Source organism: Aquila chrysaetos, chromosome 9 (genome assembly GCF_900496995.4).
Source record: "Aquila chrysaetos chrysaetos chromosome 9, bAquChr1.4, whole genome shotgun sequence".
NCBI lineage: Eukaryota > Metazoa > Chordata > Aves > Accipitriformes > Accipitridae > Aquila > Aquila chrysaetos.
Window position 1 is genome coordinate 37527073 of NC_044012.1, and position 23561 is coordinate 37550633.

A 23561-nucleotide genomic window follows, 5' to 3' on the forward strand; every position below is an offset into this window, starting at 1 on the left:
TACTTCTGACTGTTTTATTGCGGGGGGGAAGCCCACAAAACCAGCACATAACCACAAAAAAAAAAACCCAAACCCAAAACACCCAATTCAGAGCATCATTGCTTTAAGTTTACTAAAATTAGCTAAATTTGAGATTTTCAGCACTGTCATTAACACAATGTACACTGTGGTGTGAAATCAGGTGAAATATCAAAGCCTTTTTTTTCCTCCAGAACACAACACTAATAGAAACATTAGAATATTACATAACCTTAGCACAAAATAGCTCCTAATCATAACATTGAGTTTATTTCTGTAAAGCAACTTTAACCCTTCAAGCTTTACATGTCAAAATTAATGAAGTCTGTAATAAGGAGATTATGGGATAAGTTTTAGATTTAAAAGTAATATTAATCAACTGTTTACAGACCAGTCCCTGTGGACCACTTCTAGCTGCATAGTATCTACATACTTACTAAATAATGTTGGGGGGAGGAAAGGGTGGTGGAATCAGTTTAAGTGGAAAGAGTATTCTGCTGATTTGCAATTGTCATTACAGATTTCACAAATTTTAATACAATTTAAATGATTCCCCAGCTAATCTTTATCTGCAGGTATGCTATAAAGAACATCCCCTATTCCTAAACAGGAGACTAGAGCAGGCATGCAGCTTAAACTAGGCTGTGCGTAAGCACTGTTCTATGCTAATATTCAGTACCTTGTTTCACAGTTTCATCTAATCCGTATTTGCAGAGTTACTCTTAGCATCTGGTTTGCTAAATTATGAAAATGGTACCACAAAATAACATCATTTTTGCCGTCTAGTCTTTTCCAGTTTAGCTATATTAATCATAATTTATGTTTGCCTCTGATTCTACTCTTAAAAACACTGCAAAGCAACATTTGATGACAAGAAGGAGCTTTCTCTTTAGAGGTACCCTATATTTCTCACCACAGTCCAAACAAGTAAGCACAAAGATTTCCAAACCTTGTCTCTGCCTAAAGGCAGCCACGCACACAGAAAAGGAATTTACTGCTGAAGCATGGAGACCAGAACTCTCTTTGCTACAGTCTGCAGATACCTAAAATTTGTGATTCAGTTTCTCATGACAAGCAGCCAGATTTTTTTTTTTTAAATGTTTGTATTAAAACATATTTTGTGCTTGTAGCTGTACAAAATCTAACAGCTGTTTTGTAAGGATTTATGCTGTAATTGCTACAGTAACTATTTGCCGACTGGCAGCATTAACCTAAGCAGGCAAAATAAGCCACTGTCATTAACTGTCATCAACCAGCTACACTGCTCGGAGCCTTCTATGTGTCCTTGTCCATTTAAATTGGCTTTTTGGTGATGAATTCTGGAGTATTGTTCTATGTAGTTGGCTAGCAAAGGACTAGATTTTAAATATTTTAAATCAATCCACCTGATAAGACAGGTAAGTTTTTTTTATGTTTTTTTTAAAGCCAACTCTGTCCCTAGGTGGGCACAGCCACACTATGCCCTTGACACTGCTGGGTAAGAAGAGTTAGGGTCAAATCCACGACCCTTTGAAAATTCCATTCCTCAAGACAGACTTCTGTCCTTCAGTCATAGTTAGCTAAGGGGCACCCCACTAATTGCAGTGCAGGCGGGTATACCAACATGGATAGAAGCTTTTAACAAACTACTGATTCTTCACTGAAATTTATTAGTAAATCCTTAAATGAATTTAAGGACATTTAATACTTTTTGTTTTTTTAAAGAATGCAAAGAAAAAGTTAGTGAAGACAATGCTTAAATAGCTAAATTACTAAAGCAATACAGCTACATTCTGACTCCTTTAAAATAACAAAAAGTTAATATTCAGACCTTTCTGAAGAAAACCTACCAGGATTTAGGAAAACAGGTTCTGGTTCTCCTTTGTTTCCATAGTAGCAAATTACATCTCCTTTGGTGGTACTGAAAAATATAAATAAGAATTTCTCCTTGAAAAACCATCAACTTCAATATTTGATTATGCTCTAATTTCATGCAATCTTCAAACACATCAAGATGTTTCTCCCACTGTTACTACTATGATACCAGAGCCCAGAGATTAATTGATGAGTTATATTACTCTCTTCCTCTCAAAATATCACATTAGCTGTACCACTATCACATAGTACCATTATAATTTTTAAAAATAACTGTAATAAAATTCAGTAAAAACCCAGAACTGCTGCATGAAAGTAGCCAGGCTTAATGACAAAAATCTGTGCAGTTTTGAATAACTGGAGATTTAGTTACTTGGGGGGGCATGTCAAAACAAAAGCACAGTCCATCACAGCAAGTAACATTTTCCCATCATTTCTTTTGAACCACTACTGCATTCTAAGAGGCTGACTACTGTGGGACATTTAATCTGGCAGAAATAAATTTTTTAGGCCCACTTACGGCAAGGTCGTAGGGCACAGTTGGGTCCTTTAAGTGACAGATACGCATTTTCAGGCCGTTTTCAGGTAGTTGTAGTTAGTTTGTAAGTTCTCTCTTGCGCACAGTTTAGCAGGGAGTATCTCATATAACGTTCAAAGACAGCTTCCAACTTTGCAAGTAACTCTCACTTGGCAAAGACAATATCAGCATATCCAAACAGCATAGATTTTTAAGTAGTTGTTCCGATATTGACAACACAAAACCCAAGTCAAGTGATAAGGAAAAACAAACAACCAAGGTCATCGATAAGCCTTGTGTGTCTTGTGGAAAATAGAGGGTGGGGGATGGATTGCCATTAGATGGCTCACTCTCAGCAACCCTCAATCCCATCAGCTGACATGAAATAGTGATTCCTCAGACTGCTACCAGTTGGTGGCTTTTGGTGGTGTTTTTTTGTTGTTTTTTTTTTGTTTGTTTGTTTGTTTTTGGGGGTTTTTTTTGTTGTTTTTGTTTGTTTGTTTGTTTTTTGTTTGGGGTGGTGGTTGTTTTTTTGTTTTGTTTTTTAAATTTGCCAGGACACAGCCATGAGGTCATATAATTCTGTACTTCCCCGCAGTGATTTCCTTGTTCACAGTGGAAGAGAGTATTCTTGCAGTTACCAACAAATACATTCTGACTGTAGTTCAGCTTTTAATTTGTCCCTCAAGCTCTAGCTCCTTAGACAGCAGGTAAGACTTTTTGAATTAAAAAAAACCCAAACACATACAAAGCTTGCAGTTAAGATTGAATTTGGATTGAGTAGCATAAAACATAATACAGTAGAGAAGCCATTTGCAGCTCCTCATTTTTTCCCCAAGATAAAAAGACATATCTGTGCCTTGATGCAAATAACAGTATATAGAATGCAATCTCATTAATGATGTACTGGAAGTTAAATTGCTCTGCAGAAGTTAGCACGCGCTGCTCAAATCTTAGTAACAAGCAAAGCAGTCTTGATTTAGCTGTTTATATTCTTCTTAAAAGGCCATTCTGAAAGACATTCTATAGCATCCTTTGCAAAACAGCCAAATGAAGAGGGAAATACTAACTTATTAATTATACAAGTCAGAAGAGGCAAGAGGAAGAATATAAAAAACACATAAAGCAAAAATAAAACTGCCATTCCTCCTCTGTGCACTACCCCTCCTCCTCCCAAACCCATGAGACTTTCCTGGTACCTTACAGAAAGATGTCCAAGTTTTTCGGCATAGTTAGAAGAGAGTAATTATAGCAGATGGTATTTCTGTATTGTTGCTTGTGTTGTTAAATAAGCTCTCAGTTATTCAATTTACAATTTATCTACTGTTAAAAGAAACGTGGCATTTTTTGAACTTTCTTCTAGTGGCTTAAAAGACATTTATTTTCCTCATCCTTGTTTTTCTTTTCAACATTAAAATCCTTGTTCAAATTTACCTTATGCTCAACTCAAGACTCCTCACTGAACACCCCAACTCTCCACAGACAACTGCCCACATCAGAATCGTGACAACTAGCATACTTTACTTTCAGCAGGGCACTGAATATTGATCACTCCGTTCCTGTTCTGGCCCTAATTCTTATGCACTGAAGATTTTTACTAGTCTCTGCTAGAGTTCTCATGTGAACGTATTACTTGTGATTCAGTAAAAATATTTTCTTATCCATCAACAGGGAAAAAAAAAAAAGTATGTTAGTGAAAAGGCCATTTGTTTCTTTAGTCTATTTGGAGTATTTGCATTGGGAATACCTAGCTAGTCCATACCAAAAGCAGCTGAAACAAAGTAGAAGGAAAACACAAGATGCAACCAGAATTTTCTTTCCTTAATTTCTTGAGATGCAAATTTCTGTTCCACTACCACAGATTAAACTGTGTATGTGACCCATTTATGGAATCTGTTAAAACAGTTGTACTTTCTTAATCAGAGACAAAAGGGGTTTTTAAATTATTATTTTTAAACACACTAAGGCAGAGAAATACAGCATCTTCAATGAATATGAGAAAGTGCTGCTGCAAAGCACAGGTGGAAGAAGAAAAATAAATTCTATTAGCAACAGCCTGAACTTCCCTTCTATTTCTTGAGACGCCTTCAGGTACAAACAAGTTCTGAATTAAAAGTTACACAGAAAAAAAAGTGTAGTTTTTTCATGAGCAGGTAAACACAGCAATCAAAACAACAGCTGTTTTCACCAGACACATAAGCTTATTCAATAAAGAAAATGTTAAGTATTACAAATAAATTATTGGAAGAGGGAAGAAAACCTCTAATGAAATATTCACCTATTATGCCAGTTCAGCAAACTTTTTTGCCAGTATACTTGTCTGCAGAAATATTTGGATGAGAAAAATGAGCAAAAGGTGTATTTCCTGAAGCGACTTTTGTAGTCATGCCATATACAGTGAGAAGTCTGACTCTTTCCTATTACTAGCTCCCTCAGTTAAATTACCAAGATATTTTGCTTTTAAGCTAGATGGACACTATTAAAGTTCTCTAAAATTTCAAATATAAAACTCCCATACATTCTTCCCTTATCTGGATTCTGCCAGGTCTTCAAGGAGACAGGAAAAACTTTAGATAGCCAGAGAAGTTTAGCCATACTTTATTTGGCTGCAAATACTAAGCTAGATATCTGAGATGCCTGGGACCTTACAGGAGTGAAAAAAGAATGGAGTTCAAAGGGTCAACAGACATTCTATGAGGAGATCTGGGTGTACGAGTTCACTTATTCAAAAACCAAAGCCTCTGAAAAACAGAATGATAGTCATCTTCCTCAAAGCATGTTATGGCCCTTGCAAAGCCTTACATAAACAAAGTCTAGACCCAGGCTGAAAACTGAACAGAAGTTATACTTGATGTTCTCAAGTCCTTGTTTATTAATGTTTGGTTAGGACCAACTGGCCATTTTAGAAATGTCAGGTTTTTCCTCTTCTCAGCATTCTTTATATTTTCTTTACGGCTAGTTAATGGTTCACATAAAGTGATGTTAACATGCATGATGCGTGTCTATCCCAGCTGGGGTTAGACACCTTCCTAAAAGCCTGGTTCCAAACAGTACATTTAGAATTGGCACATGGTTGGTACTAATACTAGAAAGAATCCCTTGGCAGCTAAAAAAGGAGAGCATTGAGCTGAGCTGTCATTAATAGACCAGTCTGACTTCTTGGTCCCAGTCACATGCTAGGATACGAGAAGTCATATACTTTTAAGAGTACACTGGCACACTGCATTTTCCATGAACAGGGGCACGGAAAAAGCAACATGCAAGTAAAGTATTTTAGGTCACCTAAAGTTACTGAATTGGTGTGTTTCATGGAGCAAACTATTTATAAATAAATAAAATCCAGCTGGAATTAATACAATACAGACAACAACTAAGCACAGGAAGAACAAATAAACCAAAGTTAAAAAACAGGAAAAAAAAAGTTGTCTGCTAACGGCCTATTTTAACATTAGCACTAGAGTAATTAAAAAAACTACAGTGGCAATTATAATACATAACATGCTTGTAATATATTTAAGCAAATAAAGCAACATCATTAAGGTCATTATAAGGTTCTTTTTTCCAGTTAAGACACCAGCAATTACACAAACTATTTTATTGGTGCATTAAATACTCTCTTTTCAAATTGTCAAACCTGTATCTGCTTTAGAAGGTCTATGAAGAGAAAAGATCAGAGCAATTGTTACCACCTGAGGTCTCAAAAGACAGTTTTAGATGGAAAGGTAGACAAATGGCCCAAGCAAGCCCTTGAACACAGCTGTAAGACAAGTCCTATCATAAATGAGACTGCATGCTGAATAAGTAGGCAGTGCTGACTTCCTTTAGCAATGGCTTTTTATAGGAAAGAATATTATCATCTAGCATGTATTCTGAGATTCTCATGACTGACAAATTCAGTAACAAGATCCCCTGAAGTTCAACAAAAAGATGGGGAATATATACAGACTGCAGCGTCACTAATTCAGGACATCTGTGTTGTATTGTTTTTACATGCCACACTCCCCCAGATGTGCATTTTCTATTACCCTTACCTCCACTGCAACACTGCTGCTGTATTCTGTCAAAACAAGACTAAAGCCTTCCAAAAGACTTTGGAAATGGGGATACTTCCAAAATTTAGTTCACTGGGCCAGTCAGTTGCTCTTATAATTTGGCTCTGCCTACTGTCTTCCTACTGTTTACAGACACTCAGTACTGATGAACATCCAGGCAGAAGCCAAGAGGGGGGAAAAAAAAAAAAAAAAAACCAAACCAAAAAACCAAATCACTATAAGCTTGATCACAGCAATAGCCTCAAAATCCTGGCTTGGACTCAGATTCTCTTCCCTCCCAGCTTTACAAGTATAGATAACAATTTCACTGGAGAAGTAATAAAAGCATAAATATAAATGATGACAATAGGACCCAGTAGACATTTTTTTTTTTTTAAATCCCAGTCATAGCTGACAGCAGAAAGAGAAGAAACTATAACTACATAAAAATTATGCTCTTAGATACACCATTCTGTCAAAAACCGTAAGCAATAATAAATGTTCTAGGAAATATTCTAGGCAGCATAATCTCAGTAGTAATAGGTGCTTCACAGCCATGCAGAGTTTGCCACAATTACTTCTTAATGCTGATGAAATATAAGCAATATCCTTCTGCACCCTTGCCCTGCTTCAACTTCAAGGTGGCTCCAAGTCATGTTCAACAAAAAATACAGACAGAAGAGTGAAAAAGTAACGACGCCATAAAGCTGCAGAGGGTGTGGTTATCACCAAGCGATCACTCCCCTGGGCACTGAGCTCTAATCTTCTAACAGGGTCAATATTTTACCAACAAGGACATTGGATTGTTTTATGAATAACACGTGCATGTATTTTTTGTCAAGGGGAAAAAGATGAAATTGGCAGCTTGAAATGCTGAAAAATAGTTTCAACTGAGTAGTACAGTTCACAGTTTAATTTCCTTTTGTTCAATTTTCACGAGCTAATCAGAAAACTCTTTCTGTTCTGAAGCTAAAAACAAACAAGAAAACACAAAACCACCAACTATAAAGCCCAAACATTTTTGTACATATGCCACCTACCATCAGATAAAATGGTGAAAAGAATACTGCTGGACACTCAGAGCATACAAAGTCTGCTTTAAAGCACTACTCTGATTTTGTTGTCAGTGTCTAAACATTACTTTGGCGTTGTCCTATTTTTTTGAGTCAGGCAGAAGCTGACACCAGAGGGAAGAGATAAAATAAAAAAGTTTTTCAGAAGCTTTTTTCCTTCTCTTGACATTGGACTGTCCATCTCAATAAACTTGCAAATGACTGAGGATCTACACAGAAATATTTCAAAGGTGGTAGTACAGAACACATTAGGGAAGTACCTGGACTCCTCATTTTCATGAGGAAGTCACAAGGAGCAAGACAGATGTACTCTGCCAAAGGTGGTATTAGGACAGACATTGCATGAGAAGAAATGTAACTGAGCTTACAGAGCAATCATGATGACTTGCCCATCTACATTCTTTCCACACCAGCAGTCTGACCCAATCTCACTTTTCATTGGAAAGGCACCTAAGTCTAATCTCTGGAGAGCAATCAAATCCTTCCCACCTAGCCTTGTCTTGATAACCATACTGAATGAGACAGCCCATGTTTCTAAAACCTGGTCACACTGTGCAAGATGTTTTAATCTTGAGGTCCTACACTATCAACAGTTCAGTTAAGTCTTCTCCCAAACATCTTTTCTTCAGTTTGCTTTTTTTTACCTCATCAATAATGTTGCTACATAACTAACAAGCTGTAGATTTCCATATTAAAATACATATATATACACAGTATATATTTATATATATAAACACCTTTAAACATGTATTTTATTTTATATATTTGTGTATCTATTCCCCTCCCCTTACACACATTCCAACCCCACCGTTTTGGGGATCTGCGGTTTCAACTGGAACTCAGTCCTATCTATCAAGGATAAAACCTATTATTAGCCAAACTTCACTCTTCAGATCAGAACGTGAAGAATACATTCTAGTACATAATCTCCGTTTTCAATACATTACCAAATTAGTTAATGCAGGTGATGGTATAGTTTACTACATTTCCCCTGGAGGGACTGAAAACTGCCTGTCACAGGGGAGAGTAGAAAAGCTCACACAAAAGGACTTTTTCTGCAGCTCCCTCCAGCTGACTTTTGTAAGGGACAATTCATCTATTCCTCATGGAGAAAGTGATTCACTCCTATTACACAGGGATCTTATTGCACATGAACAATATGGGCTCTAACTGACAAGCTGTCAGAGACTTTAAACTTCCTGGGAGAATGACAAGAAGCTGCCACTTCAGTTTGTCCTTCAGGGCAGTCTGTATTAACCACTTGGCAGTATGGAACACAAGTGAGATGCTACCACAACAGCCCTAACACAAGTTTGAGATACCTGTGAAAGTTTGAGCAACTGTAGCAACTAGATTTGTTGGACATAAACACAGGTTTCCCCAACACAGAAATGCTGTCCCAATCATCAGCAAAAGTTTATTACTTCAGATATTATCACAAAGGGAGAAAGAAGGAAAACTACTCTGAATCTTAAGCGGCTATTTTCTTAGAGACCAGCCCAGCCTCTGAGAACCTTGCTCCAATCTGATCAGACCTACTGATAGTCAAAATTGGAGGAGTAGCAACACTGCCTTCTTAGAAGCTAGTTTTGCAGCCCCACAAGACTCCAAATAGACACTGTTTGCCATATGCCATACGTTCAACATAAAAGTACATTTCGCATAATGGGGTAAGTATTCATGACTCATACTCAGCAGATACAGCAAGATGATAAATAGAAAATATTAGAAAACTTGAAGTACTAAGTAGGTTTTCCAATACAATATTCTTATTAAAAAAAGAATAGTGTTTAAAATGACAGCATGCAATGCCACAGAGCAAATAGATACACTAAAAGTGTCAAAACCCATGCATGTTTAAAACAAGAGTCACACAAAGCTGTGGAAATAAACGAGATTTTCCAACCCATATGGTGGTTTCCAGCTCTCCCTTCTCACATCATGGCACCTGTACCATCTAGCATAGTGTCATCATAATAATACAGAGAGAAGATAAACATTTATTTTCCTGAAATGTGCACCTGAAAACTCAAACACTGTAAATGTCTCTAAATGTGCTGCTTACAGTCAGCAGTATGATGTGCTCAGATATACCCCTCCCCAACAGTGCTTCATTTCCATTTGAGTTTCCTCCCCATTTCACACCAGTCTAACAGAGCCAATCACCATTTGTGACACAGCAGAACATGTTAAGAATAGTCTTCAATCTTTATGTAGAACAGTAACATAGCCCAACAAAATAGCATCAACTACAGTAACATTTTCTAGTTACATAGAAAAGTAGCTTCCATTTATATACTACATTTCTCTCAGGAGTACTTCTAATTTCCTAAAATGACAAGTTTACAAGTCTTATAGAAATTGCTCTGCATCATTAGTTTGCCAAGAATTTCATTTCATCAGAGTATCCAAGGCTAAGGACATATCAAAATGGAGAAGTTAATCAACACATACAGCTTTCAGAGTGATGCTCAGCAAGGAATTATGACCTGCATCACTACAGAAAGACTATTCAATTGAGCATACAATTCCCTATCAGCCTAGCATAGAAGAATAAACAAACAAAACCAACACATGAATGACTGCCTTATCAAGTAACATCAATCAAATCTACTTTAATATCATTATACTAGTAGCCATTATGACTATTCTATTTACCTAAATTAGCACAAAGAAACTCAAACTTACTTACTGCTTGTTACGTTACACAAACTTACTTTTTGCTTGAAAACAGAATAAGACTCATCTTTTCAGTTACAGATAGCCTTCCAATTTATGAAAGCTAGCCAGGCAGCAACATGCACCAGAGAGCACAAAAAGTCAAATCCTCTGACCATGGTAAAAATTAATTTAAGCAACAGAAAAATTTTGGAAGTCTCTGGTGGGATAATGAACTTCGTAAAGTAGAGGGTAAAAATAACAGAAAAGCAGCAAACCCTGTAATTGCCTATCCTGCTTCTGGATTAAACTTCTGGAAACATAACCTATACACTTATTTCTAAGCGGGCACACCAAGCAGAAACACACTCCTGGTATCTTCACAGGTGGCACGTGTCTGTCTTTCTGTATTCGTCCTTCTAGACTTCAATCACCTATATGAGTTTCATTTCACTTTCCCATCATATCATAGCAAATTAAAAAATGAAAACTAATAGCCTGGCAGAATATGAAATAAAGGCCTTTCTTAAAAAAAAAAAAAAAGATGACAAAACACTTGCAGGGACATGGGAGAGCAGGGAGTGGGAGGCAAGTCTGAAGTACCAGCTGAAGGTGGTCTAAAACAGAAAGTGCAAAATCTAAACAAGATCAGTTAGCAATAGGGTGCTAGAAATTATTTTCACTGAAAACAGTAAACACTATGACCTTCTGCTTTAAGAGTATGTAGTTTCCCAAAAGCATGCAGAAAAGCTGAGTGGGAGAAAGCCTCACACCATCAGGTTGTCTAATATGATTAATGCTTCTGCAGAAAGTGTGCCAAAGCAGTAGTGTGCTCTTGGCAATTTATACCTGCTTATGGTCATGAAGTATGCATTTAACTGAGAATTGATCCATAGCCTGGAGATGACTTAGCCCTGGATGTCCATTCTTCTGAATCAGGCATAATGCAAAGAAAAATCAGCATATATACTTGTGCATGCACACATGCATGTGCGTGGGAAAGGACTGTGCCAGCCACATTGATTATAATCAAGTATCCAAGGTCCTTTCTTCAGCTACAGAAACTTGAAGAAGTTAATGTATTTGTTGTGTGCTGATTTTTTTTTAAAACATTTCAGCAAAGATTAATGATACAGCCACTCTGACAGGAGTAATAGCTTGAAAGCTTTCAGCTGTTCTAATGCTGCCACAGCATGCCACCCCTCAAAGAAAAAAATAAATTCTGAGAAATTACAGAGCCAAGGTTTTGTTTTCTCCAAAACACAAGCCACACAGCCTTCAAGGTAAAGGCTGAGTATGGCCTATTAGGGAAAGAGTTGCAAGAAGTTTTGCGGGAAGCAAAGATTAGAATACAAGATAGCCCTCCAGTGTCTGAAAGATGAAAAAATAATAGAGGAAATTATGACTAGAGTACCATTAGGACCTTACATGCCAATTAGCAAAAAATAAGAGCTCTCACTTTAGTTTGTGACAGGCTTCTGTATTGTTATGCTTCTGTGCCAAGAAGTATACGTACATTAGTGCTACTATCTTTCTCCCTTTGACATTTGAACTGTGATGTTCTGTAGACTTACTTCAAGTCAGCTGCTAATAAATTAAATCCATTGTAAAGATGTCCTTCTACTGAAACTTTCTTCAAGTAAGAGTAGCTGTCCAGATCTGCAGTCAAGAAGTTTGTTACAAGAGCACCTAAGAAAGAGAAGTACATAGAGTAATTTGTGTGAGCTCACTATTCTGACAGCCTTGGTAAAAGAAACAGTATACAAAGGATTCTTGTTACCAATAGGGTATAAGAGTGAAAAAAGAACCCAGCAAAATCAACCGACCAACCAGCCTTTAAAAGTCTTACAGCATTGTATCATGTTCACATTAAGAGCTTGACTTTTAATTCTTAAGAACTCAGTCAAAAGCTCTTGGTCAATATTTCTACAGAATCCATATTTACTAACTATTCTATACTGGATGTGCCTTTCCTCTCCTCCCACCTTGCCAAACTTTGTCTTGCTTCATTTCCCTGATATATGACCCTAAAATGAAATACAAATGACATGGTTCATTTGTTCCTCTGTATAACATGTTTTGCCATTGCAATATATTCCCAGTGCAGTACCACATGACAGTTACAAACAGACCTATTTTTACTTTAAAAAAAAATCCACAGGTTTCAGAAGACCTTTCTTTCCTATTATATCTACTCATCTGATTTATCAATGTGTAGGGCAGAAAGGACTACAATAATCTTTCAGGCTAACCTCCAGCATAATCCAAGCTGCATTGTTTCCCTGACTTAGGTATTTGAACAAGGACTTTAACAAGTCTACTGTAATCTAAATCTAGCTCAATGCTTGTCTAGTTGTTCTGTTAATTAGAATTACTTTCAAGAGAAGACAGTTGGTGCTGCATTTCTTGTCTGAATGTAACTTCAGGCTCTAGGCACTACATCTTGTTTTGGTTTTGCCTGCTTGATTAGAATATCATTATCCAAGTCAAGTTCCCCACACAGGTACTCAAAGTCCAAGTCATCAGTTCACAAGTTCTGTTTACAGCACATAACCATTTTATTTGTCCATAAAGTCATGTTAAAAAAATTAATATTGTAATCATCACTATTTTACTAGGACACCAGGGCTTGTTTGTCCACTTTCTTCGTCCTCCATTTCTACTCCTTCATACCTCTTCCTTTTGCATTTTTATCAATCTTTGGCTGCATATAGTTTGTCAGGGCTGCCATCTTGCCTTTCTTACTGATTCCCAGCCATGTCCCGCCTTCTTTTCCTTCCTCCATATCCAGACCTAATGGAATAAGTAAGAGTTAGGCTATTACATTCATTTAAAAAAATAATCTCAAGCTTAAATCAGAATTTCTTAATGCAAATCCTGAGTCTTGATCAGGCTGGATAAAATGCAGTAGGTATGAGACTGTCTTTCTGGATAAGAGAGGTAAGCCCACTTAAATTACCTGTCCTCCAATTCTGCACTATCAAATATTTTCCAAGCTACTGCAATAATAGATGAGAGATAATGAGAAATTTAAATGTAAAAGCAAAATTATAAGCTTTGCCTATATGCTAAAATACATATAAAACTAAGTAGGCTCAGAATGCTTGTTAGCTCAAAAGCATATCTCAGAAGATTAATGTTATTTGCAAGTTTAAATTCAAAGTAACCAGAAAAATTTAGAGCAAGCTAGGTAACTGATAAAAATCTTGGACGCTGGTAACAGTAATTTACATTGAGGAGGAGGACCCACAAAAGTAAAGCCCACAACCAAACCCCTTGAAAGAGAGTATAAGCTAACCCCCCCCCCCCCATTTGTAATGAGCTCATGTTAACCAGCAAGCATTTAATGCAAAACCAAGAACTAGTTCAATATAACATGTATATTGTTAGAAACCTTTTAATTCTGAATCATTATGTCGTAAGATAACTTTCATTAGAAGATCAAAACAACAGGTTTTAGATCCTTATTCAGAAACTCCTTTCTTTCTTCAGTATCCAGCACTTCAATATTGAATTTAGCCGTATCACATCTTTACACAATACTTTTACTACTGTGCTCTACTTTAACTGAAAGGCCCACAAAAGAAAAACATACGGCTTTGTTGACCAATGCCCAGTGATTAACATATAGCAATTACTGTTTTCCTGAAATTGCTCTAGGTGGAAAATATTTTTCATTTTTAAGTCATACAAAAAATAAATTTAATTTATTTTGGTTCAACTCATTGCTTTCATTTGAGAGAACATTAGTAACTCAAAGACATATATTCATGGGATCTCCACAGATACACCCCAAGATGGAGAATATACCAGTTTCATATGCCAAATATGGACAGAGCTGATGAGTATAAAAGATAAAAATTCAGGGCCCTTCAGTTTTCAGCATAGCTTTTTGTTTGTTTGTTTTAAATTGCTATATAGCAGGAGCAGCAGCATCCAGCATGTCTGGCACAAAACAGAAATGTCAGCCAGAACTTCAGAAGCAAGGGAGTTGTAGTGCAGTGTGAGTAATTTATCCTCACGGGCCCCCTTGCCAATGACAGTAACACACAGCATCAACAAAGAGTATTTGCAAAGTCAAAATCTTGCATTTAAACAATGCTTTGTCTTCCAGAGTGTCATTTCTGTTTCTGAAAAAAGGCAGAAGTATTGATTATACTTAAAAATGACTACAGATATAGATTCCCTACATAGGAGAACCAGACAGCTGAGTGACTGTACTATCAGTTTAGAAAAATGTAGGCACGAAAGCTAATAAACTGATGGATCAATAACTAAAATTATTCTGTAGCCTATAAATTATCTGACAAGAAATGAGAAAGTTTTCACTTTCTTGAGGCTTAGTTTAATGATTTCAAGTCAGTATTACAGACAATGAGTCTGTGGAATAACTAATTCCACTTATTTTAAGAAGTGTTTCAATGTATCTGACAAAACTAAAGTAATCGTCTGTGATGGACAAATTAATCTGATATATTTCCACTGCACTGCTCGGACTGAAATCAGTTAAAGAACATAAAACTGGGAAAAAGCCCACAAGATATTAAAACATAAATAAGATACATCTTTCAAACTTATGACATGTTTTCCCCAGAATTATTGGGAAGAAGCATATTTCTTATTAGAAATGCACCACCACCCCCCCCAGTAACAAAAAAATCAAGGCTGTAATTCCCTTATAAATTGTATGAAACCCACTCAAAACAACAAGACATACATACCACTAAGGATCTCATTGCTGCTGTCCCAAAAATCTGCCGATTTGGATGGTCTGTGGTAAAATTCATCCCTATTAGCTGCTAGAATAAGCCTGTAGAACACAAGAGCAAAAAGATACTCTTACAAACAGGAACTTCACAGTACAGACAGGAACAGAATCCAATCTTGCCACAGCATTATCTCATTTTAAGTATGAAACCATTCTTTATCCTCCCATCTCACCTTTATTACTCAGCGTAAAGGTCAAATGACATCTGACAGCAGCCTTCTCTCTCATTGTCTTGAGACACTCAGCAAGTCTATCTTGTTGTGTAAATCGGGCAGCTATTATTTTCAAGGAATAATACTTGCAATGCAAGAGACTGAATTAAGATTGCATAAGCAATCTTAAGATTGCTCAGCATCTGAAGTTACAGCTTAATTAAAGAAAATTAAAGGTAACCCACAGATTTATAGGTAACTTACCAAAAAAATCTGAAGCATGAGAGTATGTTTTTACTGGATCATTACTTAGGATCATGTAGTCACAGTATTTTTTTAATCTAACTTCAACACCTAAAGCTCTATTTATGTGGTTCAAAGATACAAGTCACATGCTTTTGTCTATAAAGTACCCAGAACAGAGATAAATTTGTGATAGTCTCAAAGGTCCAGCCCCACTGAAATTCATTTGAAGAAAGGACAGCATGCTCAAGGATGCAGAGAAGTAAAGGGAAAAGGCATGGGTTTTTGTAACAATCAAGAGGTATTCTGGTGGGGCTTTTTCCCCTCTGTTTTTTTGTGGGATATTTTTGCATGTGTAGTTGCTTGCATAATCTGAATTCTACCAGAACAGTAGGACAAAATAATTGAATCGTTAATGTAAGTCAGCCCTTACAACAGAGAAACTACAAGAAGCCCTGGAGGCTACACGATCAGGAGGTAGGAAGAAGTTACGAAAATAATATGCAATTGAAAAACACTGCCGGATGAAATCACATCACTCCACAAGACCAAGTGCTGTCCTGACAGAAAGCGTGCTGCAGCTCTTCACATGCCATTTAAGATTTGATAATTTTAGAAAACAAACAGGTATTAAAAAATGCCAGACATTATTAGGAAACAGCAGTGACAGAAAATTCTGCTAGCTATGCCTGGTTCCTTCTGCTCTGTACTTTGATAATTATCATAAATGGCACCTGCAGACTTGAAAGACCAAGTTCAACATGATATTTAAGAAGCAGCGGACATACAAGATAGGACAGGTCTTCCTCAAAAGTTCCAGGCGTGCCAGCAATGCAGATCAGTCAAATTCAATGATAACACCAGTTCAAGCCAGTCAGGCTGTGAATGTAAAGCAGGTAAGATTTAAAGAGTCAGTACAGCCAGACAGCTTCAGAGGAATTTAGAACAGTCTCAGCTCTTTGAAAAGCAAAAACTGTTTCTCTGTCCATTTCATCCAGCAGAAGTTATTAAAACAAAGCAACTTATTTGGTGTACTCCCTTACAGATCATACAAATACCTTACTGAATGTATGCTACAGTCATTTCATTAGCAGTGTTAGTACTGGAACACTAGAAAGAAAAGTCCAGGCTAATCTGACTGTGCACATCCATCTTTTGAAAGTGAGAAAGTTAACATTTTCTGTTACTCAAAAGCAACAGAACACAGCATCAGCAACTAAATGTAATGACTTACTGCAACATCAAATAGGCACAAGGTATCTATCAATAAAAGCTTGAGTTAGAAGTGTTACTGGGTTTCTATGCTGAGAATCAGCATTCAGACACTGCCATTTTCAAACCTGTAGATGAGCTTTCATTTGATGCTGCTCTTCCAGTCTTTTTTCAATCATTTTTAGAATTACAAAAAAAAAAAAAAAAAAAAAAAAAAAAGTGTTTTTCATTGGTAGAACATCCTCACCTGAAAAGCAAGTAATGGATTTGGCTGATCCAAATAAAGGGCAAAAGACAACTGCAACCCTAGGCAAGCCATATGCTGGAGACTCAGGGCAACAGGTGACTGCAGACACACTTGCGCACAACTCCACCACACCATGCTGTGATCCAACAGCTAGAACTTCCAAAGTCCTGCTCATTATTACCCATAATATGACTTGCCTTTATTTCAATTGCATTATGAGTGTTCACCGTTCTCTCCAGCTATGTTGCTTAATATTTAATTTTAATGAAATGCCATCTTTCAGAAACCTGCGGATTTTCTTAACTAGTTTCCTACAACCTCAGTACCTTCTTCACTGTCAGTTCCTCCTACCAGCCCGGCCGCATGTCAATTACATTTACACAGCAGAAGCCAAGTTTGCTACTGTAAACTGAAGTTAGACAATACAATTTTCATTCTAAATTTTAAGCCACAAAATGCAAGAATTGGTTCCAATGAAATCTCATTACTTTACTCAGCGTTCAAATGTACCGACATTTTCTGCAGGTTTCTGGACTTCCCTGCAAATTCACCTCTTCATTAAAACGTGATCATGAGGTGCCAGTTGCATATTAGAAATACTACAGATAAAAGAATTATAATCAGCTATAGAGAAAATAAAAAAGCCTAACACTTCAATGGCATCCTTTCTGTAAGGAAGGTGCTTAGTATTTTGCCCAACGAAGATAGCATTTGTTGGAAAGCACAGCATATATGTGTTTTTATCTTTTCAATGCCAAATAATCATAATATCATTCCTTTCTGACTTGCATTATTTCTCTTCTTCTAGCTGATTCTAGTCTTCAACCTATAGGCTTTCAGCTGGTTTACCCAATTTCTGTCATCTTTCTTGAATATCCTCCATTTACAGCATGCATCCTCCTTTTACAGATTGTTATTTAAATAAACATCTCTACTGTTAAAAAATAATTTGGCTGAAGTGCATTTCTCATTTCCTGAAGCTCCAATTACATTTTGCCTTCAATAATTCTTGACATGAAACCACGGTTTGTTTATAATATCTAAATACTAAAAATAAGCCAAGTCTTTCTGGTGTGATTGAATATTCCCCATCTCAAGTTTAATCCACAGACTCCTAAATTTAGCATAAGGGTAGTATTCAGGATCGCTACAATCAAAGCATCTTCATTTTGTCTTTTATGAAACAATCATACTGAAAAGGAGCAATATTAAGTGACCCTCATCTTCTAATAAATTGCAAAAGGCCTATTCAGCTATTTTTATAGCTGAAATAATTCAACTGTATTAGGATTTACATATTAAGATTTATTTTAATGTTGAGGCAGAGATGAAAACATGAGAAATCATTCCATTAAAGCAATTTCCTACAATGTAATTCAGTTCCATAAAAAAGACTCTGTGATTATAGCTTTGAAGCTTGAAACATGTATTTATTTGTAAGACGCACACAGTATAGTTCAGAAAGATGTAAAGGCAGCATGTTACCTTTGACAATAATAAGGGACTACAGTAAAGCTTTTGTTACACTGCACTAAACTTTACTACAAATAGGCCTGTAGAGAGGACACCAAGGAAAAAGGGTAGAACAGCAAGTTGCAAGGGTACAGGAAGATAGATTCATTAGTGTATCACAAAAGTGAACTGTAAGCTTTTTGCTTAATTAGGTGCTCATGAAAATTGGCCAATGTACTGCTCTAGAAACCAAAGTCTACCTGGATGGAAAATTCTCTTAAGTGTTATGGAAAACATGTTTTAATTTGAAAAAGTTTATTGGCTACAAGAAAATGGCCAATGACATGCAGTTTGTCTTTTCAACTTGTTATGCCTTTTCTAGACGCTTTCTTTTAGTTAGAGATGCAAACTAGATGACGGTAAGAAGAGCAATTGTAGATGTCTCTTAACATGGACAGACAAATTAGTATGTCTGCAGGTACAGGAATCCCCTTTTGGATGGGAAAACTGTTCCAAGACCTCACCAGGAAATAAACAGCTATACCACAGTGTAACACACATGAGTTGTCAGGAAAAATTATGTTTAGCAAGGGACCAGTATAGAGAGGTCTAACTTGGTCTAATGGCTATAATACTGTTCAGAGACTTAGGAGGGCTGGGTACCATTCCCAACTAATACTCAGACCTACGTCCTTCAGAAAGCTGAGGCAAAAGTGAAAAAAATGTTAAGAACAATTTAAGAAGAAAGAACTTCAACATTTTTCCAAATAAAGAAAAGCAGAAAGATTTAATTCTGGTGTATTAAGGAAAAAAAGGGGACTAAAGTTATGCATCTGATGTTAAAATCTGACACCAAGAACAGTATGGCCTGGCACTTACCACTGAAACAGATGGCTCAGAGTAATTTATCTCAGAGCAATAGAGCAAGACGTCGCTTAACAAAAGGTACTAAGTTAAATATAATTAAATATTCCTGGAATTTGGGCCAAAAACATCTCAAAAGCATTTTCCTATTTTGACACTGATAGCAAGTTGTCTTCTGCTATTAATCAATAATTTCAATCCTGATGCAATTTTTTTATAGCAAGCAAACTACCGTAAGTTTTACTTTTAAGTATTGATCATGGCAGAAAGTTCCCTTGGCAAGCAACTACAGTTTACATCCAAAGGATTTTCCCAAGAGGCATCAAACTGATGAATTTGTCTTTTGCTAACTAGCCATACAAAGAAAGTCAGACCAAATAAATGGATATATTAATTCAGCACCAGTCACATCATAAACAAAACCCCTTTTTAGGCAAATTCCAGATGCAGAAAGGAATGCACTCTATGAACAATTGAAGTTCTGGCTCTTTTCCTTTCTTTCTATAGAATGGCACCTGCTTCTCAATACAGAAGGGCAGAAAAACAAGTCAATGAAAGGTACAATGGTTTACTGAACATACCGACTCTGACGCTTTCTGGATGAATACCAATACTTGTACCCCACAAAGTAATATGGAACCTAAACAGTATGTAGAAATACAGAAAGCAATAGAACTCCACAGTCATCTTACTGGCCTGAAGTGCTATCTTTCTATTACCTACTGAATGTACTCAAAGATACTGATGTTGGATATGAACTTTTAAAATTAAGGGCTGTAATGGGAGAGAATACAGGAAGTTTAATGTTTGGGAAACTCACTGTGTGACATCAACATGTCCAGTAAAACTTACCTAAAAGCATGGATGCTTATTTTGTCTTAAGCTTTTGGATAAATATTCCATACGCATGACTATTAGTTTATTACCTAAAATTTTATTTGCAAGCAGATTTGGGGGAGGGGAAAGGCTAGGACACTTACTAAAAGTTCTTTTCTGCAGTTCACAGCACTACTTGTTTTATATTGATATAGTATAATCAGTTTGAAAGCGGTGAGATTTGATTTCCAGCATTTTCTGAAATTGTAAGTACTTAATTTTAGGACAAACAGCAACTGAGGATCTTTAAGTATGCCTTGTCCCAAAAGTAAACTGCTAGGCATAAATAACTGTGAGGATATCTTGACCTCATCTATCCATATTTTAAAAAGCAACTGCACCTATTCATAAGCTAGCTAGTTCTGTCAAAAACATAGTGGAAGAGTGAGTAGTCGTAGCCATGATGTGACATGGAACAGAGCAGTGAACTACGCAATGAACAAGAAGGTACTGTCCTTGGGAGGAAACATGACAAAGTGGTAATTCAAAGTTAACCAGAAGCTACATCAGCAGTTAAATTTCAGTAGTAGTACCTTCCGGATTTATAGTGTGCTGTTCCCTTGGCTTACAAGACTGGACCAGCACATATTAACAGAGGAGAAATTAATACACAGAGTGGTTAATAACTGCAATACTTCTGTTCAACCGTCTGCCCATTACTTTCCAGGCTAAATTCAAATTGTTAGTTTAAAACTGAAAGCCCTACTGAAAGAAAGGTACAGCTACAGCTGTGATGCCCTAACAAACACAGTTCCCCTTAGTTTAAATGATAAAGTAGAAGACAGGACTTTCAAACTCTGGATTACAGTATTTGAAGGTTTTAACCTACACCACATGATAGATCACCAGCAAAAGGTCCATGATCACAAAGCCCAAGTCTTTTGACAGTCTAAAAACAAAGGGTTCTCAAAAGGTTACAGGAAGTCCTCCAACAGGGAAAGTCATGAAGTTAAACATTACAAAAGCATAATTGAACACGTAATACTGACTTGAGTTTGTAATTCAAACATTGGCTACAAAAAGAAATTGTGTAAAAAAAAAAAGATAGAAACAAGTCTGTTTTAACTAGAACCATCTTTACCTGTATGCATTCTTTGAAACTGGTCGGGGGTCAAATTTGAATAGAAGGATGCACATTGAAGAACTGATGTTTAAATCTTGCTTCTTCCACAAAGGCTCAGTGCAAGGTCATTCTGTAATAGCCTACAAAGTAAATAAAAATTATCTATTATACTGGAAATTATAAAAAGATAACCTTGCTTCTATGCTGAAACTTAAAGATTGCAATGTTCTCACTAATAGCTCACTAATAGTGATTATTTTATTTACTATTTACTATTTTATTAATAGTAAAAATAAATAAATAAAATAGGACTTCCTAAATAGATTTGTTTCAGTGAATAGTTTACTACCAGAATTCTTACGGTAGTTGTTTCAAAGTTTTGTTTGGCTAATTTAGATTTTTAGGAAAGAAACAAGCATCAGGAAAATACTGACAAAGTCTAGAGTGCTAGCAATACATGAAAGAAAGACTATTATGTAATTTTCTGCTCATTCCCAATAAACTACCACTACCTTTTTTTCCACTGTCTTAAGTAAGGCAAAATGCTTCTGTTAGAATAAAAGGAGAAAATAAGACTCAAACTGTTGCAGAAGCTGGAAAAAGCCTGATCAAAGACACTCTCAAACCTGTAAATAAAGTATACTTTAGGCCAAGCTATTATTAAAGTCCAAGAAAAAGTAGTATTATTTACCATTGGGAAAAACATCAGGTACAAACAAAAATATACTGGATCAGAGTGTACCTTTTGACGAATAATTTCCAGCGCTTGTGGTATGTTTAAAATTCTGGCCATGCTCAGATGACATGACAAACATGCTTTCTATTTCAAAACCATGTAACAGCTTTCAAATACTTTGTGTTGCCCCAATGAAAATGTTTCTGGTAATAAAACTGCAGCCTGATCTTTACTGTTTGTAGCTGCTAAAACAATTATCAGAATGTTACTAATCAACCACACATAACTGTTTTACTGCTACTGAGAGTTTCCCATGCAAGAGTTTTCAAGGTAGGCAAAGAAGAGAGGGGGACAGGCATAATTCAACACCACAACTCTAAAGCCATCTGAGCAACCCAGCGACTAAAGCAACTTCTGTACAAAAAGTAGGATTTTTAACCATACTTCCAGATATGTAAAAAGTGTCTCTCTTGCTCTTTAATTTTCACATAATTTACTTTAAGAGATATCAGGAAATGGATGATCTTGACTACATTTCATATTACCAGAAGTAGAGCTACAAGTGCAGCATTTATACATATTTTTTTAATTAACAGCTTGCCAGTAGCTGCTTGGCTCCTGTTAAGTCACAGTTCAGCACTACGGCCAGCCTGCTGTTGCTGTCATGGCACAGCAAGTTCAGTCTTGCAATCTAATGTTCTGCAAAGAGACTCTTCTGCTGCAGGAAATGAAGTAACTCAAAAAGAGGTGCAACACTCTCAACACGCTTGCCAAGACACACAAGAAAATCAGTGCAAAGTAGTGTGTGTGTGTGCTGTACATATCTCTCACAAAGTATTTCAAATTGTGTTCTGTGACAAAAGGAATTTCCCTCCCAAGATGACTTCATAGTCTACTAGCCAAGAGCAGCTATAGCCTAGCTATCCCAACTATTTTCTGTTTAACAGGTTACAGAATAAGGCATTAGAGAAAATGGAATTAAATCACACTATAGGCTTTCTTTGCCTCTACCAAGTCAATCCCAAAATAACTGGTTTAGAAAGTAATCATAAATTGAAGAAGCAGACTTGGAATTTTGGATAACTGATTTATTAGTCAGGTATTTAAAGAGATCCATAGCCAGCTTTATTTAGAAAATCTAATCAGTTTTAAGAAGGTGTTATCACCCTTCCCAGACTCCTATTGCTGAATTTTCAATAGACTGCAATCATACTGGACTCGTACAACCAAACTACCAGTTCTGGAAGACTTGGATTTTCTGCATACAGATCTTGTTAGCTTTTCACAAAACTCAGGATCTTGTACCCCAGCTGCTTTCTGTCACTAAGCATAAATAACACTGACCTGTTCACACTTTCCACTCCAACTCTTAAAAAGAAACTGAAGGAAAACAAAATCACAGTCACAGTTCAAATCACAGAGCACAGATTTCCTAGAGCAACAGACAGCTTATGAACTAGCGCACAGTGCCATTTCCAGAGAATACAATTAAAACATAACACAATCCTAGGTATTTCTGAAGCCTTTTATACTTATTTTTTTACTTTAAATTTCTGATGCTGTCCAGATATCCAGGCAGTATCTATATGCCATATCCTACCCCATTTTTTTTATTCAGAATACCATTTCTTCTACCAGAAGGGATTTAAATTGCAGATCCAGATCTTCCTATTCATGATTTCTCCTCTGGAACATTACATTGTTCTTTATTCTGCACCCACTACCCTTCTTTTAAACTTGTCTTCTCTCAGCCCGGAATCTTCTTGTCTTGCTTTATGTCCTTTCCTCACCTTCAAATGTACTCTGCCTCTAGATACTTGCTTTGTCATTGGACATTTATTTTTCTGTTTGGTAATT

General features: G+C 36.4%; 1 protein-coding gene across 7 annotated transcripts in view; it reads right to left on the bottom strand.

Moving 5' to 3' along the window:
- The window catches only part of TANGO2 (transport and golgi organization 2 homolog), a 42952-nt gene that overhangs the window by 8828 nt on the left and 10563 nt on the right, over positions 1 to 23561 (bottom strand). For 6 of the 7 annotated variants that reach the window (XM_030025615.2, XM_030025617.2, XM_030025616.2 and 3 more), the window contains 5 exons: positions 21047 to 21168; positions 14873 to 14961; positions 12825 to 12944; positions 11726 to 11840; positions 1848 to 1918 (listed from right to left, as the gene is read on the bottom strand). In XM_030025615.2, coding sequence (XP_029881475.1) covers positions 1848 to 1918; positions 11726 to 11840; positions 12825 to 12944; positions 14873 to 14961; positions 21047 to 21102 — 451 coding nt within the window. In that variant the 5' untranslated portion in view covers positions 21103 to 21168. The remainder of the gene's footprint in view (positions 1 to 1847; positions 1919 to 11725; positions 11841 to 12824; positions 12945 to 14872; positions 14962 to 21046; positions 21169 to 23561) is intronic. The other variant, XM_041126043.1, reaches the window with a different exon arrangement.